Here is a 27,655-nt window from a genome sequence, read left to right as displayed (position 1 = left end):
AGGCTCTGAGCCAGGCTCCCTGCTTGGCTGAGCTCAGAGTCTCCTTGAGATTCCCCCCCCCGCCCCACCACCCCTCCCTCTCGTGCTCTTGCATGTGCTCTCTCGCTCTCTAAAATAAATAAATCTTAAACAGTTGTATCAATTAGATAAGAATAATTCAAGAGGCTGTTAACATGGGTAAATGATATAAAATCTTAAAAAAGGGGGGGATGCGCCTGGGTGGCTCAGTCATTGAGCATCTGCCTTTAGCTCAGGTCATGATCCCAGGGTCCTGGGATTGAGCCCCGCATTGGGCTCCTTGCTCAGCAGGAAACCTGCTTCTCCCTCTCCCACTCCCCCTGCTTGTGTTCCTGCTCTCGCTATCTCTCTCTTTCTCTGTCAAATAAATAAATAAAATCTTAAAAAAAAAAATGGGGAAATGGGCAGTATTGGTAAGTATAAAGTATAAACTGATACTGTCCTTTTGGAGCATAATTCAGCCATAGCTTTTTTTTTTTTAAGAATTTATTTAGAGAGCATGCAGAGGGAGAGTGAGAGGGAGAAGCAGGCTCCCCGCTGAGCAGAGAACCTGATGGTGGGGCTCGATTCCAAGACCTGGAGATCATTACCTGAGCTGAAGGCAGATGCTTAAACGACTGAGCCACCCAGGTGCCCCACAGCAATAGCTTTTTTATTTTATTTTTTTTAGAGAGAGAGAGCATGAGGGGTAGAGGGCCAGAGGGAGAGGTAGAGAGAGAATCTCAAGCAGGTTCCACACCCAGCATGGAGCCCAACCTAGGATTCAGCCTCACGACTCCGAGATCATGACCTGAGCTGAATTCAAAAGTTGGATGCATAACTGAGCCACCCAGGTGCCCCAGCAATAGCTTTTAAAATTTAATAGACACATATGTTCTTACTCACCAAATCCACTTCTGGAATTGTATCTTAAAGAAATAATAACATGATTATATGATGCGTCATGCATGGATATTTACTGAAAATGTGTTTAAAGCAAAAGAATGGAAAAATTATGGAATTGTAGAGCAGAAGCTTACTATTGAAACTTAAGATCTTTTTATACTGATCTGGTTGGGATATATGTCCATTATATTTTTTTTTTTTTAAGATTTTATTTATTTATTTGACAGAGAGAGAGAGAGCAGGAACACAAGCAGGGGGAGTGGGAGAGGGAGAAGCAGGCTTCCCACTGAGCAGGGAGCCCAATATGGGGCTCGATCCCAGGACCCTGGGATCATGGCCCGAGCTGAAGGCAGATGCTTAACTGACTCAGCCACCCAGGCGCCCCATGTCCATTATATGTTTAGTTGAAGAAAGCTACATGCCTATAATGTATTTTGGTATTTAGTTTTAAAACTGTATGTTTTATATAATAGATGTGTCATAATAAGCATGAGGGGAATTTTGGAAAGCATTTGCACCAGACTGTTGGCCTCTGGAGCTCTGGAGAAAGGGTTTGCAGAGGCAAAGGTGGCAAGTTTGACTTCTACAGTGTGTGTGTGGGGTGGGGGGGGTACACTTATTCTTCTTAAAAAAATTTTTTTAAGATTTTATTTATTTATTTGACAGAGAGAGCACAAGCAGAGGGGAGCGGGAGAGGGAGAAGCAGGCTTCTTGCTAAGCAGGAAGCCTGATAACGGGGCTCAATCCCAGGACCCTGAGATCATGACCTGAGCTGAAGGCAGACCCTCAACTGACTGAGCTACCCAGGTGCCCAACACGTGTTCTTTTTAATCTGCAAAAAAAATTTATCGAGCATGATGTGCTAAGTATTATTCAGAGACCTTTCTGTTTATGAACTTATTTCATCTTCACACTAAATCTATGAAATAGCTATATTATCTCCATTTGAGAAGTGATGAAGCTGAAGCAGAGAGTTTAAATAACTAACCTAAGGATTTGCAGTTCATAAATAGCAGAGCAAGGATTTAGAACACAGGCAGCCTTGGGGCACTTAGGTGGTGCAGTTAAGTGTTTGACTTTTGGTTTGGCTTAGGTCGTGATTGCCATGTTGTGAGATCAAGCCCCAAGTAGGGCTCCGTGCTTAGTTCTGCTTGGGACTCTCTCTCTGCCCCTCTCTACCATAGGTGTGTTCTCGCTCTCTCTCAAATAAATAGATCTTAAAAAAAAAAAAAGGAATTAGAATACAGGTAGCCTAGCTCTACAGTCCATATTCTTAACCACTACACTACACTGGGTATGCTCCTCCTAATAGAATTGAATAGTATACTCTGAAAAAATTCAGAGGATGGCTTAGGAACCTTCTTCAAATATAAAATTAGGAAACAATAAAGAAAGGAAAGAGGGAAGGACAGTAAACCCTTTGAGACAGATTTGATAGATTTTAAACTTAATGCATAAAGTAGTGTTAGTAAATAGTAAATGGACAGCATAAAGAAAATTTGTGCTACTAATTGTTCATTTACTATAGTAAATATTATAAAACCCTCATACTTACTATGTAGCCATTATTGAATCAGAGGATTACATCTATTTCCTGGTTGTTTTGTTTCTCAGGATTTTTTTCCTGGCATCATACAGCAGTATTATACCTTTGTTTTTTGTGTTGTGGATTAGGAGTTAAATAAAAGGCAGACTCAAAAGGACTTAGAGCATGCCATGCTACTGCGACAGCATGAATCCATGCAGGAACTGGAGTTCCGTCATCTCAACACTATTCAGAAGATGCGCTGTGAGTTGATCAGATTGCAGCATCAAACTGAGCTGACAAACCAGCTGGAATATAACAAGCGAAGAGAACGAGAACTAAGGCGAAAGCATGTCATGGAGGTTCGACAACAGCCTAAGAGTCTAAAGGTACCTTTAACCTAAGCTTCTTGATAAAAGGGAAAAGAGATAAAAGGCATCCATGTAAACAGTAAAAGTCTAAGACAGAGGTCTGGCATAAAGAAATTGAATAAACTTTTTTCTTCTCACTTTAAGAATGTTTGGTTAGTTTTAATGTAGCTGTAGACTTTTGGTTTATGTATTTCTCAGCAGTATACCAAAACTTTTTTGTATACAGTTGTAGGACATGCCATAAATAAGAATCAAAATTCTGATTTTTAATATATCCAAATGTCCAATGCTGATACTATAGTTGACATGTCAACATGCTAACCTGTTTTCTTCTCTCTGTTGTTCCAAGTAATATAATTTTGGAATCTTACTTACTCTAAATATGATTTGTTTCCAAAAAAGACACTAAGTTCTTAATCAGCACAGAAACCAATGAATAGAAAATGTCTTTTTATTCCCTCTCCCTTCATTGTCTATACTTATCTTAAAATGAACAAAGAAATCATTACAGTGTTACTCCAGTCCGCTTACTTGCTTTCTTTGCTTGGTAGTGTAGGTAAGACCATGGCGTAGGTAGTTGGCATATATATATATATATATATATATATATATATATATATATATATATATATATATTATTATTTTTTTTTAATTAGCACATCAGAGTGGAGCAAGTTGTTATATGGCCCTCCCCCCAATAAATAAGTGTTGGTGATATATAATACCAAAGGACTTTAAATTTTGTATTTACTTTGAATACAGGAATTCATTCACATAGTATGAAATGTGAAGATACCAAAGGATATTATAAAGATTTCCCTCTCTCCCCTTATCTCTCCAGCCAGCTGGTCTAGCCCAGAGTCAACCAGAGTTAACAATTACAGGACGTTTTCAAATTTTATAACTTGTAATAAATATTTGAAGGAATATAATCACATTACTCTTAATGAGCAAAAACAAAATCATCCACTGCATAGACTGTCATCTGTAGTAGTACTCGGTTAATTTGGATATGTCTGCAAATTTTAAACTTTTATTTACATCCAGTAAGGCCCATATCCCGTAGTATTTCCTTTTTAAACTTTACCCTACCCCCTTTTATTTGAGAATTTAACTATAAAACTTTTTTTTTAACTGTCCTGGAGTGAAGTGAAATTCATTCACAGAGGTAGTCTTTGTTAAAATCTAGAAACTATACTATATCCAATTGTAACTGATTCCCATGTAACTCCGTTCTAAAAGACTGTCTTGAATGAAATATAAAAGCAAAATTAAGATGGTTTATTCTTTCCTTGTGAACTGGGATAAAATTTCACTTTTTTGTGTCTTCAAAATAACTAATAAACATCATTTACAGAGTAGCTTATGTTGACTACCCATATAACCTTCATTAATCATTACTTAGAAAAATTGGCATTCATAATGATTTTTCAGATTTATTTTGTCTTTGTAATAAAGAGGGTATATACTCTTTTGGCTACAGAACAATTTCCCCCAAAAGATTTTTAAAACAATATGTCTGTAAAATTAACTGTTTTAAAGTCAACAGCACCCTGGGCGCCTGGGTGGCTCAGTTGGTAAAACCGCTGCCTTCAGCTCAGGTCATGATCCCAGGGTCCTGGGATCGAGCCCCACATCGGGCTCCCTGCTCATGCAGGAAGCCTGCTTCTCCCTCTGCCTGCCGCTCCCCCTGCTTGTGCTCTCTCCCTCGCTCTCTCTCGCTCTCTCGCTCTCTCTCTGTGTCAAATAAATAAATAAAATCTTTAAAAATAATAATAATAAATAAATAAATAAAGTCAACAGCACCCAGAAGCAAACCACACTGAAAGCTTGTTAGTTTTCTCTAGTCATACCATAAATCTGATATGATTGCATTTCTCTAAGACTTGGAATAGTTGGTTGTTTGATATTTAAGCCTTCCTTTCTGTTTGCTCTTGGAGCCTTTTTCGTTTGAAAGCTTGTTAACACTAGATTTTATTTTTACAGATGGTGAGAAGAAAAATAATATTTCACAATCATAGTCAGACTTTGAATGACTTAGAATGCCTCCTTTGATGACCAGTGAGCTTGAGATTTTCCATGAAGGAAATTGTTCTGTTACTTTAGTAGGGAAGAAAATCATGGTGTTCCTCTTAGTTATATATATCTGTCTACTTGCTCCATTTGAACAAAAGAAACACCAAGTCATCCTATTTTTATATGCCTAAGTCATAATAGTTGTTTCTTCCAACTTCCTTCAAGACTTTAATGGGGAGTAGGGGGACTTTAGTTTGAGCACTTGGGGTTTCTATAGTTTATTCTTGATTGTAAGTGTTGCTGTTCTTGTTGCAAAAAAATTACAAGTTCCTTTTTCTCATTAGGCTAATGATATGGAATGATTACAGTTTTCTAGGTATCCTATTTTAAAAATAAAAACTTTTATTAAAAGATTGAATGTTATACAGAGGCAGGAGAGAATGTCTAAATGTCATTGTTTCACTCCTAGCTAACTTGGAAGAATTTTGTTAACCAAGGACAGTATTTAAGTGTGGTGCTACTCCACATAATTAAACCAAGAGTTTATCTTTCTAGTTAGACAATTCTTGACCCTTCACGGAATAAAGTATCATGACTATGACCTAGTGCTTCAGTTGGTGTGAAATATAGAAAAGATCTATTTGATGCTGTAATGTTACAAGGGGTGGTGAATGACTAGTTCCTTGACAAGTGGTTTACTTTGGTAAGATGTGCATTTGTTGCATACTGAATCAACTAATCAATATCTGGCAGTATTTATATTAAGTTAAAATAATTTCAGGTGTAGGTTCTGCCTTAGTGTAGTAAATGAATATATTCTCACAGGCTCACTGAGTATACTTTATAGAATAATAGCTCATGATTAACGGAAACCAAAGCCAAAACTCTTCTGTCTCTGAGCTCAGTTATTTTATCTCAGAAATATTTATGTAGCTCATGTCTCTTACCACTCCCAAGAAAGTTGCCCTCTCCCTTGCCCCATAACTTTTGTTTGACCTTTAAAAGATGAGCTAACCTGACTGACTTTCAAGTTTTTGCTTATGGCATTAAAGAGTAAACCATTACTAAGTATGTTTCTATCTAGTTTATTCCCTTAAAGAAAAGATAATTAAATGTAAATAATATTAGTTACTAATACTCTGCTTTGTGGGGTCTGTTATTCAGTATGTAGTTAGAGTTGAGATTGTTATTAAAAGAAATTAAAGCAAAGTGCCTCAGATAAGGAACAGAGTAAATACGCTTATTTTCTCCCTCAGAGATCTGATAAAATATTGTCTGGCCAGTAAAATACTTTTATATCTACTATACTTAATGCATGAGAAGAAATTTAATTTTCTGTCATCAGTATACATGGTAATTTTAATATTTACTCAAGTCACCAAATTTACTAACAAAACAACAAGTATTGCTGGAAGTCCTGCGATAAATGAATTTCTGGATATTTTAATGTTTTAAATTAGAGCTTTTGTTATAAAAATGCATAGAATCCAGTGGTTTGACCCAATAGCTAAGTGCAAAAGTACCTGCAGCCTTATGATCTGACCTTTTTGTTTTTCTTCTCCCTTTCTCCTTGTTGCCTTTATTTTAATGTAAGCCTAAAGTACACCAAATGCCATATATTAAAAATTACATGCATCTGTTTTTTTCTTCCCAGTCTAAAGAACTCCAAATAAAAAAGCAGTTTCAGGACACCTGCAAAATCCAAACCAGACAGTATAAAGCATTAAGAAATCACCTATTGGAGACGACACCAAAGAGTGAGCACAAGGCTGTTCTGAAACGGCTCAAGGAGGAGCAGACCCGGAAGTTAGCCATCTTGGCTGAGCAGTATGACCACAGCATTAATGAAATGCTTTCCACACAAGCTGTGAGTTTGTTTTATTAGGCAAAATAAATTAAGTTAGTGATCCTTTCCTTCTACCCAGCAATTAAAATACTAGTTAGAGGGCGCCTGGGTGGGTCAGTTGGTTAAGCGACTGCCTTCAGCTCAGGTCATGATCCTGGAGTCCCGGGATTGAGTCCCACATCAGGCTCCCTGCTCAGCAGGGAGTCTGCTTCTCCCTCTGACCCTCTTGCCTCTCGTGCTATCTCTCATTCTCTCTCTCTCAAAATAATAAAATCTTTAAAAAAAAAAATACTAGTTAGAAATGATCGTTCTCCTGCAGCTTGGGAAATAGTAGTAATGGTCCATATTCTTCCTTCTCTGGAGCATTGCTTGGAAGCATGCATGATATATATAGAATTTTCATTGGTACATTTAGACCTGAAGGGTTTTTTTTTAAAAAACATTTTATTTATTTGAGAAAGAGACAGCACAAGTGGGGTGAGGGGCCGAGGGAGAAGCAGATTCCCCGCCAAGCAGAGAGCCCGATGTGGGGCTCGATCCTAGGACTGTAGGATCATGACCCGAGCCGAAGGCAGATGCTTAACTGGCTGAGCCACCCAGGCGCCCCTAGACCTGAAGTTTTAAACAGGCTCTCTGCCAGTGCCTCTCAGGTGTTTAGCACATATCCCAATAGCATATATCAAGATTGGAGCAGCAGCTTTGTTAGGTAGTGAGCAAAAGGTAGTACTGTATTTGGAATCCAAATGGTCACATTTGAGTACAAATATAAAATATTTTCTTTCGTTTTTTTTTTAATTAAAAATTTATTTATTTATTTTAGAGCGTGCAGGGGGTGGGGGGCGAGCAGAGAGGGGGGAAGGAAGCAGGCTCCCTGCTGAGCTCGGAGCCCCATGCCAGGCTCTATCCCAGAACCCTGAGATTATGACCAGAGCCCAAACCAAGAGTCACACAGAACTGACTTAGGCACCCAGGCACCCCAAGATATTTTCTGTATAAGTTTTGTAAACATTTTCTTAAAGAGCCAGATAGTAAATATTTTAGAGTTTGTAGGCCAGGAGGCAAAATTGAAGATATTATGTGGGTACTTATATAGCCATTTAAAATGTAACTATTTCAGGGGCGCCTGGGTAGCTCAGTCGTTAAGCATCTGCCTTTGGAGATCATGATCCCAGGGTCCTGGGATCGAGCTCCACATTGGGCTTCCTGCTCAGCGGGAAGCCAGCTTCTCCCTCGCCCACTCCCCCTGCTTGTGTTCCCTCTCTCTGTCAAATAAATAAATAAAATCTTAAAAAAAAAGGTATTTCAAATGTAAAAACCATTCTTGGGGCTCCTGGGTGGTGCAGTTGGTTAAGCCTCCTGACTCTTGGTTTCAGCTCAGATCATGATCTTGGGGTCTTGAGATCAGGCTCCCTGTTGGGCTCCATGCTCAATGAGGAATCAGCTTGGGATTCTGTCTCCCTCTCCCTCTGCCCCTCCTGCTTGTATTCTCTCTCTAGGATAAATAAATAAATCTTTAAAGAACAAAAAAATCTGGGCAGCTGCCCAGATTTGGCTAGTAGGCTGCTTGCTGGTCCTTATGCTATAGTTATTTCCATTGGAGAGAAAACATTCAGAGTCTTAACTTATATCATCTGATCATATTCTAGATTTTTCTTAAGAAAAATGTGGTTATTTAGGCATCTTCCAAAGAGCTCATGATAGCTTTATCTTCCTAATGTCATCAATGGTTACTAGGCCTTCCTTTTTCAGAGATGTTTACTCCAAGGTATGAGAGAGAACAGTTGTTATCCTACAAAAGAGTACTCTGTCTTCTCTCATACCTCCTCTTTTCCATAGGTGAGGAATAGATAACTCACAATAGGATATTTTCTTTCTCTTTTTCAGCTACGTTTGGATGAAGCACAGGAAGCAGAGTGCCAGGTTTTGAAGATGCAGCTGCAGCAGGAACTGGAGCTGTTGAATGCGTATCAAAGCAAAATCAAGATGCAAGCCGAGGCACAACATGATCGAGAACTTCGAGAGCTTGAACAGAGGGTCTCCCTCCGCAGGGCACTCTTAGAACAAAAGGTATAAGTAATATGAGGAAGGTAATTGTGCTAGTGTTTGCTTTCAGCAGAAGCATTTTATAAATCTTTTTTCATATTGACAGGTGGCATTGAATTGTTTTCACAATACCGTATCTCCTTAATTCTGCTTTTGGTAGTGTTCTTCTTTTTCTTTTAAATTAAAATTACTGATTTAGTAATGAACCTTATAATTATTGAGTACTAAACATCAAGGGAATATAATTAAGTAGTAATTGCTAGAGGAAGGATATGAGGTTATGTGAAGACAGTTGAATTGGGAGAGAGTAGCTACGGCTCTGTGTTCCTCACTTCTTTTATGTACCTAGCTCTACCTAAGGAGATTGGAAGTTGGTTAGTGAAGCAAAAGAACGTTAGTAGTTGCCTGGGAGAAGCAGGGACAAAGGATCAAGAATATATATACTTTACTTATACATCCTGGACCTGCAACTATACAGATTGGTGGAAGATAATTATAGGACAGAAGATTATTTTCACACAGGTGAAAAATCAAGCTGAAGATGTTACTTCTAGATGTATCTGTATTTATTTATTTTTTACTTATTCTTTGTCAGATATATTAAAGAATAGAACTAGAATCCCCAAATTCATTTCATCCTTTAAGGTAGTAAAGTTGAGTGTGTGTGAGTATGTGTGTGTTTTGGGGGAAAGAATGATGGGCAGAAGATTTTTGAGAGATAAAGAGGAAAGCATTTGTTGTTAGAAGTATAGTTGACCCTTGAACAACATAGGGGTTAGAGGCTGCTACAACCTATACAGTTGAAAATTTGCATGTACCTTTTCTTACACATACAAAAGTGACCAGAAGCCTTACCGATAACATAGTCAATTAACACATATTTTGTATGTTGTGTGTATATACTGTATTCTTACAATAAACTAAGCAAGAGAAGAGAACATATATTTACAGGACTATACTGTATTTACTGGAAAAAATCCACATGTAAGGGGACCCATGTAGTTCAAACTCATGTTGTTCAAGGATCGACCGTAGTAGAATATCAGTTGTATCCAGAATTCGGAGCTGTGTTTAAGAATTCCTGAGCCATAAGTTCCCAACAGCTGGTATAGTCTTAGGTCCATTATAAGAGAATACTTGCCTAATGGTCTTGCCTAATGAAAGTTGTTATTGTTTCTGGATAAAATTACAGTGCCGCCTTATATTTCAAAAAAATTGTCTTAAAAAATCACTTAACTAAAATGTTACTATTTCCCTGGGACAGCTGTCTTTATTACTAGCTTCTTTGAGAGGCACTTGGCTCTAAAAATTATCTTGGTTATGTTTCTCATTCAAGATGAGAGAGAACACATAAATTTTGAGAAAAATCTATAGTTTGTTAGATTTATAAATCTGATTCCAATTTGAACATTTAAATTCAGTCTGAAGTTCTGTCACTTACGCTTCAAAATTATCACTAAAAGGAAAACATCTGTAGTATTTTAGAAGTAGTGTCATGAGGGGTGCTTGGGTGGCTCAGTCGTTAAGCGTCTGCCTTCAGCTCAGGTCATGATCCCAGGGTCCTGGGATCGAGCCCTGTGTCAGGCTCCCTGCTCCGCGGGAAGCCTGCTTCTCCCTCTCCCACTGCCCCTGCTTGTGTTCCCTCTCTCACTGTCGCTCTCTCTGTCAAATAATAAATTAAAAATCTTAAAAAAAAAAAAAAGAAATAGTGTCGTGAAAGAAATATTGGTACTATTAAAAATATATTTGGGGGCGCCTGGGTGGCTCAGTTGGTTGGGTGACTGCCTTCGGCTCGGGTCATGATCCTGGAATCCCAGGATCGAGTCCCGCATTGGGCTCCCTGCTCGGCAGGGAGTCTGCTTCTCCCTCTGACCCTCCCCCCTCTCATGCTCTCTATCTCATTCACTCTCTCAAATAAATAAATAAAATCTTTAAAAATAAAATAAAATAAAATAAAAAATAAAAATATATTTGTATTTTGGCGGCACTTGGCTGGCTCAGTCGGTTAAGCATCTGCCTTCTGCTTGGGTCATGATCCCAGGGTCCTGGGATCGAGCCCCACATTGGGCTCCCTGCTCTGCGGGGAGCCTGCTTCTCCCTCCCCCACTCCTCCTGCTTGTGTTCCCTCTCTCGCTGTGTCTCTCTCTGTCAAATAAATAAATAAAATCTTTAAAAAAAAAATATATATATATATATATATTTGTATTTTTAGCTCCACCTGGTGGTTCAGAGTTAAACAGTACTGATTAGTAACAGGTAAAATCTTATTTCAATATATGAACCAAAGTCTACAAGTTCTACAAAGCCTGGTTTAAAACTGATACCCATTGGTGAAGGTGCAGTAGTACTCTCATATACTGTAAATGTATTTTGAAAAGCAGTTTGGATGTATTTATTGAGTTTTGGAATTGTTAAGCATTTGAGACTTTGAGAATTTAGTCTAAGGAAAAGAAATCCAAAATATAGGGAAAATTATGCATATAAACAGTCATTATAACATGCTTTTTTTTTTAAGATTTTATTTATTCATTTGACAGAGACACAGTGAGAGAGGGAACACAAGCAGGGGGAGTGGGAGAGGAAGAAGCAGGCTTCCCGCAGAGCAGGGAGCCCGATGCGGGGCTCGATCCCAGGACCCTGGGATCATGACCTGAGCCGAAGGCAGACGCCTAATGACTGAGCCACCCAGGCACCCCTATAACATTTTTTTAAGATTTTATTTATTTATTTGAGAGAGAGGCAGAAATAGAGTATGAGTGGGGAGGAGAGGGAGAAGCAGGCTACCCGCTGAGCAGGGAACCTGACATGGGGCTTGATCCCAGGACCCTGGGATCATGACCTGAGCCGAAGGCAGAGACTAACCAACTGAGCCAACCAGGCGCCCCCATTATAACATATTTTATCATGATTTAAAACATCTAACCTACGCTGGGCTCCCGCTGCTCTGTGGGGAGCCTGCTTCTCCCTCTTCCTCTGCCTGACATTCCCCCCGCTTGTGCTCTGTCAAATAAATAAATAAAATCTTAAAAGAAAAAAGTCTTAAATAAAAACTCGGAAAAAAAAAAAAAGAAAACACCTAACCATCTAAATAGAGATCAGTAATTATGGCCAAGCCAATGAAATCTTAGTCATTTAAGTGATAGCTACAAAGACAATATTAATATTGGGAAAATGCTTATGATATGTTGAATGAAATAAAAAAGACAAATTATAGTGAATTGAAAGAATGCTAGTAGTGGCTATATTAATACAGTAGATTTGTTCTTTTTAAATATTACTTTGATAATGGAAAATGCTTATCATCATTTAGTGTTAAAAGTAATAAAAAAATAATAGGATGATAAATCTATAGTGCCTTGAGTTGCTGCTTGATTTTTAGGGCTTATGTTGACATTTCAAGTGAAGTACAGGTCTATAAAGCAGTTTGGGTCAGTTAGCAACTACCAAATCCATTTAACAGCTATTTTTCTGCACTTTGTACTTACTGGTTTGTAAGTTTGTACAGAAAAGAAACAGTCGTCTGAAAATAGAGGTGGAATTGGAGTGAATGTTAGTTGTTTATAGATGAATAATAATCCTGTTTGAGGATTGTTTTCAGCCTCCAAATGAACCAAAAACTGTTCTTTAGGTTGAGACACCAACTAAGTAAGCCTCATTTGACTCATGTGAGGTCTTATTACAACTTTTCTCATATTTCATTTACATTAAAATTTCAGCAAGTTAACAACATCACTATAAATGTTAAATCCCATGTGAATTTTATACATGCATGAAAAGTGTCAGTATCTCCAAATTATAAATGGGCTTTTTTTTAATTATTTCATTTAATTTTCTCTCAATATTTCACAGCATCAGCAACATGATTGGTACTTTTTAAATAAGAATTGACAATTGGAACATTTTATAGGACCTTTCTTTGTTGAACTGAAAATATTCACACAAAAATATCACATTTGATTTCAAAGGAGATAGGTTGGAAGAGCCTCTCAAAAGTCTTAATTATGGTAACTCTTATCTACCCAGTGAAGCCACCTTGCTAATTTGAAAAAATAAGTAACATGTTTTAAAGAAATGGGAATTAAGGTAGCCTATCACAAATCTTAGTTTCATTTTTATGTTATTGAAAAATGTTCTGGGTTTCTTAAATGACAAAACTAATCAGCAAACAAAATTGAAGCAATGCTTACTAGATTAAAGGTTAATAAGCATTAATGTGTTTATATTTTTGTCATGAGTCTCATTTAGATAATATGCAACACATTCAGGACGCCTGGGTGGCTCAGTTGGTTAAGCGACTGCCTTCGGCTCAGGTCATGATCGTGGAGTCCCGGGATCGAGTCCCGCATCGGGCTCCCTGCTCAGCAGGGAGTCTGCTTCTCCCTCTGACCCTCTTCCTTCTCGTGCTCTCTATCTCTCATTCTCTCTCTCTCAAATAAATAAATAAAATCTTTAAAAAAAAAAATATGCAACACATTCAGATTAGTTATATACTCAGCACATTCACATTATTTATTAGATCCCTTGAATTAAAATAAATGCTTTTAGTAAATGGATTTTTGAAAGTTTTACATTAAAAATATTTCAAAGATAAATTTGTATTTGAATCCTTAGAGATATGTAAATTCTGTATGAATTGGGCATTTTATATGTAGTTATAAAAGTGGAAAATTATTTTACAAATACACAATCATTTTTCTTAAAACTTGACAAGTTTAGGGGCACTTGGCTGACTCCCTCATTAGAGCGTGTAACTCTTGATCTCAGGGTTGTGAGTTTGAGTTCCACATTGAGTGTAGAGATTACTTAAAAAGTAAAATCTTTACCAAAAAACCCACAAAACTTAACAAGTTTAGAAAAACATAAATAGAAATTAAAATGTCTGTAGTCCCACCACTCAGAAATCACCACAGTTAATTTGATGTCTTTCCCTCAGAAATGCAGCATTCATGTCTAATCTTAAGTTCTCCTTCAGCCTTCATATATGAAATGCTCACTCTGAAACTTTTTAACACTTTAGTACTTAGAACAGTCAATAATTTCCAAACTCTTCTTACTGGAATCCATTCTGGTCCAAATACTTCTTATTTTATCATTTTCCCATGCCTTTGCACATGTTCTTTCAGCTGAAAATATCTTTTCCTTCCCTTTCTCTTCCTGGTAAACTTTTATTCTTCCTTCACAATCCAGTCTCTACTACCTTCTCTGGGAGTACTTTGCCCTCATCTTTCTCCCTTTATAGAACGAATCACTCCATTCCTTTTTATTTCTGCTATACCTTGTAAATCTGTTATTATGTCGTATCACATTCTGTTGTGATCTTTTATTTGCATATGTCTCCCATGCTAAACTTTTTTTAAAAGGACACTGAAAACTTTATGCATAAAAACTAAACAAATGTTTAGTTTTTTAAACTGGGACACTATTTTTTTTATTTTTTTAAAAAGGACACTCCTGAAAATTTGATGCATAAAAACTAAACATTTGTTGAGTTAGATTTCTGCAGAGAGCAATGAGTATTGGCTTAAATCCTCAAATACCTTGATAACTGATTTAATGGTCCTTTATAATAAATCCTCTTTATTTCTTATTTTTAAAAAACTTGTTATCATGGAAATTTTCAAACATACACAGAAGTAGGAGGAATTATTACAATGAAATCCCCAAGTACTCACCACCCAGCTTCAATAATTTGCTAATTTTTTCTTACCTATCCCCCTGCTGTGCACACAAAACTTTGTGGTGGAGGGAGGAGGTGGGGAAGAAATTTCAGCATACCATCATTTGACTCCAAAATAGAGGTAAGGACTTTTTGACTTTAACATAACCATAATTCATCTAACAAAATTAATAATGAATTGTTAATATTATACTCAGTCCATGCTTAAATTTCCCCTTTTATCTCTTAAGTTGATTTATTTGGATCAGGGCCCAAACAAAGTCCAGGCATTTCGTTTGGTTAATTATCTTTTAAGTCTTTCTTTTAGTCTATAACCACTACCCCCCCCCCCCCACCCACACACCTTTTTTTTTATTGAGGATTGGATCATTTGCTCTCTGTAGGAATTCTCACATACGGATTTGGCTTATTTCATCCTCATAGTGTCATTTAATGTATTCCTCTCTTCATATTTCCTGTAAACTGGTAATTAAGTCTTGAGGCATGATTATATTTAGATTAAACTTTCTGTTTTCTTCGGGCACCTGGGTGGCTCAGTCGTTACGCATCTGCCTTCGGCTCGGGTCATGATCCCAGGGTTCTGGGATCTAGCCCCACATTGGGCTCCCTGCTCTGCGGGAAGCCTGCTTCTCCCTCTCCCACCCCTTGCTTGTGTTCCCTCTCTCGCTGTGTCTCTCTCTGTCAAATAAATAAATAAAATCTTTAAAAAAAAATAAACTTTGTTTTCTTTCAAAAAATTTTGCAGGGAATTTTCATAAGAGTTATAGTGTACTTCCTTTTGCATCACATCAAGAGATGCATAATGTCTGGGGCACCTGGGTGGCTCAGTTGTTAGGCATCTGCCTTCGGCTCAGGTCATGGTCTCAGGGTCCTGGGATCGAGGCCCACATCGGGCTCCCTGCTCTGCGGGAAGCCTGCTTCTCCCTCTCCCACTCCCCCTGCTTGTGTTCCCTCTCTCACTGTGTCTCTCTTTGTCAAATAAATAAAATCTTTAAAAAAAGAGAGATACAGAATGTCTAACTGCCACACTTTTAAGTGCTATTAATATTGATATTGGGTTCAGGTTTTGTCAGTCTGATCATTCATAAAGTTCTCCAACTTTTTTTTTCGTTGTCTATTGACTTTACTATATATTTTTTAATAAAAATTTACATACAGTCAACTATATTTATTTGTAATACTTCTAGTTTTCCAGAACTAATTATGTGGCTACCCAACTATGAATTTTTAGCTACACAGAATCTCTTAACTTTTCAATGAAAACTTTTTAGTTTTTTGTTTGCTTTCACTTAAGGTTTTGGTCTGTCTGGAATGTGGTGTAAGATGGGGTTCCATTCCATTTTCTTCTAGATGTTGGCTAAATGTGCTTGCACTATTTGTTTCTCCCATTAAATTAATTACTGCTTTTGTCTTGCATTAAAAGCCTGTAAACTGGGGCACCTGGGTGGCTCAGTCAGTTGAGCTTCTGCCTTCAGTTCATGATCTCAAGGTCATGGGATAGAGTCCTATGTTGGCTCAGCGAGGAGTCTTATTCTCCCTCTCCTTCTGCCCCTCCCCCTGTTCATGCTCTCTCTGTCAAATAAATAAATAAATAAATGCTGAGATCTTCATTCTATTTCTCTTTTACTAATTGTTTCATACAAGTACCATAGTTATTTTAAGATTTATTTATTTTTTAGAGAGAGAGAGAGCATGAGCAGAGGGAGAGAGAGAGAATCCCAGCAGACTCTGCATTGAGTCCAGAGCCCAATGCGGGACTGGATCCTGAGACCCTGAGACCACAACCTACGCCAAAACCAAGAGTCCTAAATGCTTAACCAACTGTGCCACCCAGATGCCCCTCATATTTATTTTATTAGAGTGACATTATGGGATTTCTGATAAGGCTAGTTTCCCCTTACCCATTTTCTTTTTCATTCAACTTTTTACTAATAGATTTAGTAGCCATTGATCATAATTGCCTTGATTTATTATTTCAATAGAGGTTATTACCTTTGCTTTTTTTTTTTTTTTTTTTTAAGTAGGCTCTACACCCAGCATGGGGCTTGGGGCTTGAACTCATGACCCTGAGATCAAGAGTCACATGCTTTACCAATTGAGTCAGGCGCCCCTGCCTTTGCTTTTAGGAACTTGATTTCGGGGGTGCCTTGCTGTGTCAGTCGGTACAGCACGTGACCCCTGATCTCAGGGTCGTGAATTCAAGGCCCATGTTGGGCTTGGAGCCTACTTAAAAAAAAAAAGAACTTGATTTTAACCTGAAACTAATGTAACATCAACTATAGTCAAATGAAAAATAAATATAAAAACATCTAATTTTTAAAAAGAACTTGATCTTACTCATTTTTTAAAGATATGATTTATTTATTTTGAGAGAGCATGAGAGAGAGCGTGAACAGAGGGGAGGGGCAAAGGGAGAAGCAGATGCCCCGCTGAGCAGGGCGCCCAATGCAGGGCTCATTCCAAGGACGCTGAGATCATGACCTGAGCCAAAGGCAGACATTTAACTGACTGAGCCACCCAGACATCCCTGATCTTACATGTATTTTAAAAATAAAAATTATGTACAATTCCTACAGTACATCTCTAAGTTTTTTTATAGAATTTTTTTAAAAAAGTTTTTATTTTTTTATTTTTAAGTAATCTCTACACCCACCTTGGGGCTGGAACCCTGATTTCAGCTCAGGTCATGATCTCAGGGTTGTGAGATTGAACCCTGTGCTGGGTGTAGAGCCTACTTAAGATCCTCTGCCCCTCTCTCTCCCTCTCTTAAAAGAGTTGCATGCTCTTCAGACTGAGCCAGCCAGGCGCCCCATTTCAGTTTTTAAATGTACATCCATAAGGTAGCCAGAGTAAACTTTTTGTGATTCACTTCAAAGCTGAGTAATTATTGCTTCCTTAGTTTATAGATTTTTAAAAATAAATCAGTTTTCTTTTTCCTTCTCTCCCCCAACGCTGAACAGATTGAAGAAGAGATGTTGGCTTTGCAGAATGAACGCACAGAACGAATACGAAGCCTGCTGGAGCGTCAAGCCAGAGAAATTGAAGCTTTTGACTCTGAAAGCATGAGACTAGGTTTTAGTAACATGGTCCTTTCCAATCTCTCCCCTGAGGCATTTAGCCACAGCTACCCGGGAGCTTCTGGTTGGTCTCACAATCCTACTGGGGGTCCAGGACCTCACTGGGGTCACCCCATGGGTGGCCCACCACAAGCTTGGGGCCATCCAATGCAAGGTGGACCCCAGCCATGGGGTCACCCTTCAGGGCCAATGCAAGGGGTACCCCGAGGTAGCAGTATGGGAGTCCGCAATAGCCCTCAGGCTCTGAGGCGGACAGCTTCTGGGGGACGGACAGAGCAGGGCATGAGCAGAAGCACGAGTGTCACTTCACAAATATCCAATGGGTCACACATGTCTTATACATAACTTAATAATTGAGAGTGGCAATTCCGCTGGAGCTGTCTGCCAAAAGAAACTGCCTACAGACATCATCACAGCAGCCTCCTCACTTGGGTACTACAGTGTGGGAGCTGAGTGCATATGGTATATTTCATTCATTTTTGTAAAGCATTCTGGTTTGTGTTTACTAATTGGGATGTCATAGTATTTGGCTGCCGGGTTTTTTGTTTTTTAACTTTTGGGAAAATTTTGAAAAGGGGAATTGATGTGTTTATATAAAAAGAAATCGGCTAGATTGGGGATATTTACTGAACACTGAAAAAAACAGAATGCAGCACAGTGGCTTGAGTCATTACTTTGGGGCAACTATATCCTAAGAAATTTGTGAAAAGATCTCAAGCCTTTCTGCGTACCCCAAATTCTCATGAGCCACTCACAGCAGGCAGCATATGCTGAAACAAGTGATTATGGAAACACACCTGTATCCCCCAATCAGTGTATTTTCTTTATTAAATTGGTCTGACTTCTCAGCCTCATTTGGAGTAAAAAAGTGGAAATCCATGAACACTAAAGGGTTGCATTGACTTTTTCAGAGAGTAGAAAACAACTTAGTTCTTTTTCTGAGTGCTGCATAGGTTTGTCAGTTTTTGTTTTTGTTTTTTGTTTTGTCCGTTCAATTGTGCCTTCTTTGTGGCATGGTGAGATGGAGGTGCTTCAGGAGATCACTGAGTTGTGTAGGAATTGCATCTACAAACCTGTGAGCCTTCAAAGGGGAGACCAGAGGGTGAGAGAGGCCCCTGAAAGTTCATGTGGTGGGTATGTTCAGCAGCAGAGTGAGGAGATGAAGCCTATATATCCTAACGTTTTGTTGCTTATACTGTGATGTCTCATCCTAGCTAAGCTCTGTAACTGCCAAGACCCCAAACAGTACTTTTACTTTGTATAAAAACAGAGACATATAGCCACTATGAGTCAAATGCCGGAGGCATATGAATGATGCCATATTTGCAAACTGCCATCCATTGGAATTCTCATCACACTACAAAGACATAATTTGATTATCCCCCCTTTGGCTTATGGGATTTCCTGTTTACAAGTAGAATAGCCAATTATTTAAATGTGTAGTTGCCATAGTGAACCAGGAGTCACTGAGCCAATGACTTTACCAGCTGCTGACTAATCCTCTTCACCACTGTAGATTTTGCTGCATGTGCAGGTCCTTTTTTTTCCTGGCTGTTTTTGTTGCTGCAGTACTTTACAAACTTCTAGTTCCTTGAGACTTAGTGACCATTTGGCATCATGTTAACATCACACAATAGGAAACACCACTTGCAGAAGTCTCTAGCCTCAGTGCTAAAGTACTACTGAAAAGGAACTAGCAAGTTTGGCAAATTAAAAAAAAAAATAAAGTTATAGTGGTCAGGGAATCTCTTAACAAAAGCTAACTTTTTTCCAGAAAGGGGCATATTTTGTTTTGTTTTATGTTGTTTTGCAATGAAGGATCAACCCAATGCTAAAAGTCAGATGTTACTTGGTATTCCACAGCCAGTGTGGAAATTGAGTTGAAGGTGGATAAGGAGCTATGAGTATGAATCAAAGGAAAAAAAATGTCCTTTCCAGTGAGACTAGAACTTCTTACAAGTTATTGTCCTGCCCCCTCCCCAGTTGTCTTGAAGAACCCTTGCTGCTAACTTTGGGTCCTACTTTTAATGTGGTCAGAGGGCTCCAAGTTAGAATTCTCTAAGTCCCTCTCAATGATACTCTTCACCTAGACCTGACTAATGACCAAACAGTAATCTATCACTGTTGAAATCTTGGTTTTTGTCAACCAAATGTAAATCTTCCCCAGGTATGTCAGCTCAGTCTCTCCACGAATCCTCCCCTTTAGGTGTTTCTGGCATTCATTTAAAGATGACTGGAAGAAAAAATAATATTTTAATGTAAATCTTTTTAAAACCAAAATAACAGTAGAATTCACACTCAGTTTTAGGCAGTGTTTCAGGTAGCACTCAGATACATTGTTCTTTTGGCCATGCTCAAGATTACCAGTTTTTAGGTGAACATAATATGCACTTGTCCTATCTAATTAAAGGGGCTTTTAATTTTCTCAATATCTTTTTTTGCATTAAAATATACAGTATTTCAAACAAATTGAGAAATGTACCTGTTTGGAAGAAGATGATAGGAGAAGTCTTTAGAATTAATTAAATGTCCAAAAATGTAATGGAATTTGATACCTTTTACAAAACTATTAATCTGGCCCATCTGTACTACTGGAGGGGTGGAATAGGGGAGCAGATCAATTTTGCATACAAAACTCTTTAAAATCCAAAACATTACCAGTGATACATGTTAAAATCTACTTATGGACTTAAATTAGTCAAATTGAGATACTGAGTTCATATATACTTGTAAAATTGTGATTGAATACTGACTCCAAATGTCTATCCAGTAGGGCTTTATATCTGATTTAATTGTGTGGCAACCAGTTTTACGTGTAGGTCATGATGATACCTGGATTATTCCATTAAGTTAATTTTAATTAAAATATTTATAGTTTGCAAAAATAATTACAGTTAATTGGTTTGTGTGTGTTTGTAAGATCTAACTTCTGAGGAATCTCATACATGGTAGGAATCATCCAGGAGTAAAGGTTGTAGCAGGAAAATTTGAAAGGTTTTGAGAGATCCTAAAGAAAGAAGCAAGCACTTTCTGAATCGGTGTACAAATGTCAACATTTGATCAAATTAATACTACCTCCTCCCCAGTGTTGGTGTTCACTTGGTATATATGTATTTAAGAAAATAAAAAATATGGGAAATTTGTCCAGCATATCAGAAAGTTGCAATGCTATATCTGGTATCCAGAGCTTGGCAGTAAAAAGTTTATGTTCACTTTCTCTTCCTTTTTTTAAGTTAGCATTTTAAAAATGCAAAACCTCATACCTTGAAATATATTATTCCTAATTGGCTTCCCTTCCTTTTGCACATACTTTTTCTCTTCTTACTAAATTTCACTGTAACCCCCAATTATAGTATCTGAAAGTATTTTCATTGATATAGATCATGTTAGCTGGAAAATGTGTTTATATTATTTTAATTTAGAGCTGCCATTCCTTTTAGTCATTTCGATGCCTAGAGATGAATAGTCCTGCATTTGAACCACCCCCACAGGTATAATATGCTTGGTACCCAAGGCCAAGGATTTCTTTGGTGAATTGAACTTTTTAGCATAGTCATGATTTTTAGCTGTCAAGACCATTCAGTACACTAAAACTGTCCTTGACACTCCCTCCTATTTTTCCTCACCCCTTATCCAAAAATTGAAAACTCTATGAGTATCTTTTTCAGACCATAAGGCAGACTTTAGTAACTTTCTACTTCTTTAAGTACTAAATGTCTGGCATTTTAAACTTTTATAGAATACATTGTGTTGGACACTGGAATAATACTGTTTATTTTCACCTGTGAAAAATATTGTACTTGAAACACCTCCTTTGCATTTCTCCATGTGTGCCATTCACTAGTGGAAATAAATTGTATTATACCATGATCTACTGGCTTTTTAAAACTGTGTTAAATATGCACATTTTGGTATAGCTATTATCATTTGTATGTATATACTGTATATACATATGAGTGTCTGTGTGTGTGTATAGATAGGTGGATGTAACTCATACTGTACAGTTCCATCAGGGCGCTTAAGGTTCTCTTACTTTGTTATTTCAGTCCTCAGTTAAGGCAAGAATGCATGTGTTTCTTAAGAATGAGTATTCTGGGTTGATATTTATGAGAAGGTGGTCATTAGATGCAATCTTTTCTTTTTTACTCCCTTCTTAGCACTTGTGTGGGTGGAAAGAAAGTAAACGTGGAGCCATAAGTTGCAATGCAGTAAAATATTGCTGGGGTGGAGCCAGTCAGCATTTCTGTGAGTTTGTGTTGTGATGCAATAAAAGATAAGTGATGCAGAGAGAAATGAACCGTGGAAATTCAAAACACTGGTGGTGATTCCTCTGCAGAGATGATGAAAAGAACCAGGAAGTCACGGTCTCCGTATGCGCAATCTAAACGTGTTTCTTAGGAGTGATGCCATTGATCCTCCTGCTCTCTTTATTCCATTAATACTAATATTTATAAATTTTGCTAAGGACCGAAACAGCCGAGAAAGGAATTACTGCTAAAGCATCTAAGGTTCTCCTAAACTATGAGATCAACAGGAAATGGCCACTGGGAGAGAAGGATATGGTATTGGTGTGGGGCTTTCTCCCTTGAGCCGCCTCTTGCTTGCTAATAGTAAGTTCTTCGTGCACCTTCTAGCCCTTCTGAGCCACTGCTATTCAAGCACAGATTTGGCCCAACACAGCAACCCTTTCCTGGGAAGTTTATATGGTCCTTCATTCTGTCCCATGCTCACAATGTGAAGTGTTTAGTTTGTATTCAAGTCAGAAAATAATATATTTAAGGTGTGTAAGTGTGAATCTCCTATAATGATGGAAGAAGAGGTTCTTGTTTCTTAGATAGAAAACTACCTTCTCTAAGGAACAAAGCCAAAACTTGGGCTGTCATCTTTGAGCTGCTTACCAAAATACAGATCATTATTAAAGAGAAATCAGTTCTCTCTATTTTGTTTTTCCCTCATGTAACGTGATAGTGCCCCTAACCAGGTTGTAGCATTGCCTTTGAGAAGGCACTCACTCACTCCTAGTTAAGAACTGGAAATTTCCCATCCTCAGATTCCTTAAAGGATGAAGAGTGTGCTGTACACTTAGCAGACTTGCCTCTTGTATGCAAGGACTACTGATTGAAGTCTATTTTGCTGTGTGTGTGGTTATGTTGTCTGCACTTTTATGAAAACACCACAGTAGGTCTACATTGGAAATGACTATTAATTTGTAAGGAAGTAAGTTTTATTTAAACACTGTGTAGAGCAAGAAGTGAAGCTGAGAACTCTTCCGTTAATGTACATTTATAGTTTCTACTGAATTCTGGTAGCCCCCCTTAAAGTCATGTTGACTAATTTTTCCCTCATTTATGTTCAGATTTCCAAAATTTCACTCACACAAGGGAAGAGAACCCATTTGGCCTAATGATAGTTTTCAGATTATAAGAAATAAAAATTAGTATGCACCTTATCTGCCTGTTGTGGGTTTCTTAAACTTGCACTTCTCTCCCACCCACCCAAAAATAGATATCCTTTAAAGAAAATAAAGGCAGAGAATTAAAACTGGGGAGCCACTTACTATGTCACCATCACTGTTAACTGTTTCCCAGCAATCCTTTTTGAAGTTTCAGAGATATTTTTTTGCGTGTGTGTATGTGTCTGTTTGATTGTGTGGGGTTTATTTTTTGATTTTAAATATACAAGAGATTCTTCTTTAATAGAGAAAAAAGTTAATCCTCTCTGAGACAGGATGCCCACTGGATATACCAACCTGGACATTGTAGGTAGCTTGCCATGAAAAAGTGGAGAGAAGAGACTTCTGAATGAATGAAAAGGGCGTTTTGATGCCCAAGGATTCCCCCCAAAGTACGGGTAATTCAGCCTGCACAGTTTCCTTTTCGCTCGTAGTTTTTAGCAATTATGAGTGAAAAATCATGTAATTATCTGTAAATATGTAGCTAACAAATTGGCCTAGTTTCTGTATTTTTTGGTTTTGTACTAAGGTTTATAAGTCTGTGCCAGCTAGAGAGGAGTTGCTGTCATTACCAGTTGTGGTCCTAGCATCCAATCCTGAAACCATCCTAGGTGACATTTTTAGAATTAATGCTTAAATGTTGTTAAACGGGGAAATGAAGCGTAATCATTGGTCAGGTTTTACATCTTTTGAAGCAAAGTCATTTTATTTAATATAATGATTACATGTTTTCAATCATGAATGAGGTAGGGAGCCTCCCTCCCCCAGTGGCCATGTTTACAGATGTGTGTTTTGTCTATAAAGTGCAAGAGTTCTCATGTTTATGTAAATTATGCAGGTGGTAACATTATGGCTTGGAACTGTTTATTGGGCTCTGTAGCTGAATTTTCAGATGAAATGAACTATGCTAACTGCTGGCACACTGATCCCATTTCTGGAGCATTTTTCCTTTTTCCAGAATTACATATGTTCCTTTGTCATTATCCCCATTAAACCTTTCTTGTAGCCTAAGGTATGAAAGGCTGGTAAACACAGACGAGGGAAATGCATTTTTAAAAATCCGTGAGCCCTCATTTGTGTGCATTCAGTACTCCTATGTTTCAGTGGCAACTCTGTGGTCAGTGGAGTTTAGAAATGAGATACCACTGTTAATGAAAAGTGTGTACTCTTTGCTTTTGCATGGCTTGGCTTAGCTTCAAAGATGTATTAGGGCCACTTGAAAGCATGAAGACCAGTCGTGTGGGAACAGGTTTCTCTCAGTGGCACATTTTGCTTCTTCTGAGCCCTCAAATACATTGCCTCAGCATGAACATTATTGTTATTATAAATTGCACATGGTCATGGAGTGAATTATGTGATTTAAAGATGTAACTGCTTAATGTTTTCAGATTCTGGCTGGTCCATGTGACTATTTGGCACATATCAAACAGTGAGGGGTTGAGGGTCCTAGAACCCTTCTAACCCCCTTTTTGTCATAGACAGCTATGTTTAGTTTATTAAGATGTTGGCTGCCCCTGGTGTGTTGCCAGATAGCTCTTTTTTGGTGCCCATTCCAAATGTGCTTCCTTGCATTTCATAGTATCGAAGAAACCACCACCACTTCTCCCCAACATTTTATGTGTTACGCCTTTTATTCCACATTAAATGGGAATTGTGCCTACTTAGAGTGCCCCACCAATTAGTTACATATATGTGTTCTAAAATAATCCAAGCCAGAGACACAAGGTGGAAAAATTAAAAAAAAAAAAATCCACTTGAGGCCAGTAATTTATCTGACAAGATATTTTACCACATTATCTTGACACTTGATATATGAGCCTAATAGGAGTTGCAGGTGGTTTCATAGGGCAAAATCCAAGTGGAGAGGATATGTGGGGTTTCTATTAGAAGATAATTTTGTTCTTATTTTACCTTTCCTTTTATGATCCTTCTCTGCTACTTTAGAATAGGTTAATTCTCCAAATTTATTTAGTTTTATTTTTTATCTTTTAGAGAAATTTTTACAAAAGCAGTGGTCTGATGTAAATAACATTTTAAAGTAATAGTGCACATAACTTTCCCAGACTATTCCAACCAGATAATTTGTAAATGCTTTAGAGTTTTTTAAATTAACACTTGTGTTGCTAAATCGTATTTATGTAAGTCTGCTAAAATTTTTAACCCATTTAAAACTTAAGACAGACATTTAAATAATGGATGGGTTACTCTGAGCAATCTAGCTTTCAGAACCCCCTTGTTTTAGTATATGAAAAAGATAGCCTAATACACATTAATAAGGTTGGAGAGACTTTGAGAAATATGTATAGTGTATATTTTAAAACAGCTTTGCTTGTATTGTGAAGATTTAAAAACAAACTTGAGATTTTTAACGTAACTATTAACACAGTTTTAACATAAGTTATCCCACTGGGTTTAAGAGCATCTTGAATGTATAATCCTTTTTGTAACCCAGGTTGGTTTCTGCTTTCACCAGTCATCCAAACATATTATTTATGTTTTTAGTTTTATATACTCATTTCCCTTTGTTTTCCTCAACCAGCATGATTTTTTTGCACATGTATTGTAGAAATTTTTAAAAAGAAAAGTTAATACATCGTTTTCTCTGAATTTTCTTCACTTCTCTCTTCCTTTCTACTAACTCCTTACCTTAAAGGCCATATCGCTCCATTTGCATTATTTGTGCAAATGCCAGGGTTGGTTTTTATTTTTATTTTTGCTATTTACCTAAAAAAAAAAGAAAAATGCTTCAGTCAATTGCTTTTTTTATTTAAAAAAGAAAAAAGAAAAGAAAAAAAGCTGTAACCTTATCATTTCTGAGTAGACCATTGAGAGATGAATGCACACCTGTAATAGCCCAGGACCAGCTTTGGTGGCTAAAGGGAATATTTTAACTAAGCAAGAAGTTCTTTTCTAAAAGTGGTATGTATTATTAACAATCTTTCAGTTATTCCCACAAGTCAGGGGTCCAGATAAAATGAGGGTTATCAGCTAACTGATACGTTATCATTGAGGTTCATCAATGAATTTGTACATTTCTAGTTCCCTTTGGTGAAGGGAAAAATGATGATTTTGCAAGACCTAGATTTTGGCTTGGTTTCTTGCCTCCTTTTTTGGCAGCCTTTATCTTCTCATCTCCCAAAGCCCTTGAGCCTGTAGGGTTTTCGTGGTAGACAAAGGACTTGTGGTCTTTTAAAACTAGGACTGATATTTTGGTGAGAGATTATCGTGTTGAAAGTGATGTTCTGCCACTTTACCAATGACTAATTTTAAATATACACAGTCCTCTCAATTTTCGGACCAAACAGATGCCCACAGTGGAGGCTTATCAAGGGTTGCAATGGGGAAGAAGCCTCTCCCCTCACTGTCAGCACCAGCTGGTAAAGGTGACTGTACAGATGTGCATTTTCCTTTTGGTAGAAATGGTCCGCAGCACTAACTGGTAAGGCTTATTGTACAGTATATTGTCAGTATTCTTCTGGTTCAACATACCTTATAGTTCATATATAACCTGTATTAATTGTATAGATTGTGCATTTAAAGCTGTTACCAAGTTGTCAGAACATAAGAGCGAAAACAAGGTCATATGTAATATTTTGTTTGTAAGTATCCTTTGTATCATAGCAAAGGAAATGTTTAAAAAAATCAACTGTAATAAAGTAATTTTAGTACACAGAGTGTCTGCTTAGCTTTTTTAAGTAATTTTATTTCCAAAGATAAAGTATATTTGACTATTGGATAATCTCAGGCACTGTGCTGGATGTTGGTGTTATTACAAAAATGTGTAAGAAAGAGGTAAGAGTGAACTCCCTGATGTGGACGTAAACCCTCTGGTCTAATTGCCTCAATATTCTGTTTGCCCAGAGAATGAAGTGGCCTATTGTGTTGTGGGTGTGAGGTGATTCTACTTTAGGTTCTAATCGTTTGATGCAGGTTCTTCAGTTCTTATACAGACCTCTGTTCTAGTCTATAGAACTCCCAACTCCTCCCACACATGGTATATGGACACGTGAATATATGCAGTTCTTGAACCTTGTAAAAACTTCAGAAGGTGGTCTCACCTTTTGATGATTTGAAAATCATCATATTTTCTGCCCCTGTATGGGACAAATATCTAGGCCCATTGCTTAAAACACTGTTAAAGTGACTATTTTTGTAAGAAGGCTAAACTGGGGAGAGGGGAGTTTAATGTTTTTTAATTAGGAAAGTTTTAAGTGTCATTTAAAAAAGTATTGGCTATTTTATTGAATAGAATATTGTCTGGAAAAGCACTTTTAACTTTTTAACACAGCTTTTTTTTTTTTTTTAAGAGTTTGTTTATTTGAGAGAGAGTGAGAGAGAATAAGAGGGGGGAGGGTCAGAGGGAGAAGCAGACTCCCCGCTGAGCAGGGAGCCCTGGACTCCGGGATCATGACCTGAGCTGAAGGCAGTTGCTTAACCAACTGAGCCACCCAGGTGCCCTTAACACAGCTTTTTAACTCCTAGTATGGTGATACTGAGCTATTTTTGGGATTAACAATTTATATAGTGTAATTTGCCTGGGTCAAACAGCGAGGTGGGAGAGCCATGATTAGATCCCAGATCGCCTATCGCCAGCATTTTCAACATCCTACCTTGAATTTGGAGGAACTCAAAAAAGGTTTAAGAAACAAGATTTCTTTCTGCCTTGTCCCTACACTTGGGCTCTTTGGACTATCATGGAAGGAGAGTATTGTAAAACTTGTACTTCTAGCCTGTATCCACTACCA

General features: G+C 37.7%; 1 protein-coding gene across 3 annotated transcripts in view; it reads left to right on the top strand.

Annotated features, from left to right (window-relative positions):
- The window catches only part of TAOK1 (TAO kinase 1), a 152,048-nt gene extending 125,468 nt beyond the window's left edge, over window positions 1-26,580 (top strand). For all 3 annotated transcript variants that reach the window (XM_027568207.2, XM_027568208.2, XM_027568209.2), the window contains 4 exons: window positions 2,578-2,817; window positions 6,470-6,682; window positions 8,546-8,728; window positions 17,342-26,580. In XM_027568207.2, the coding sequence (XP_027424008.1) occupies window positions 2,578-2,817; window positions 6,470-6,682; window positions 8,546-8,728; window positions 17,342-17,803 (1,098 nt within the window). In that variant the 3' untranslated portion in view covers window positions 17,804-26,580. The remainder of the gene's footprint in view (window positions 1-2,577; window positions 2,818-6,469; window positions 6,683-8,545; window positions 8,729-17,341) is intronic.
- Window positions 26,581-27,655: the final 1,075 nt, after the last annotated feature.

This window comes from Zalophus californianus, chromosome 16 (genome assembly GCF_009762305.2).
Source record: "Zalophus californianus isolate mZalCal1 chromosome 16, mZalCal1.pri.v2, whole genome shotgun sequence".
In the NCBI taxonomy this organism is placed as follows: domain Eukaryota; kingdom Metazoa; phylum Chordata; class Mammalia; order Carnivora; family Otariidae; genus Zalophus; species Zalophus californianus.
The sequence above is the reverse complement of the archived record's forward strand: the minus strand, read 5'-3'. Positions and strand labels throughout refer to the sequence as shown.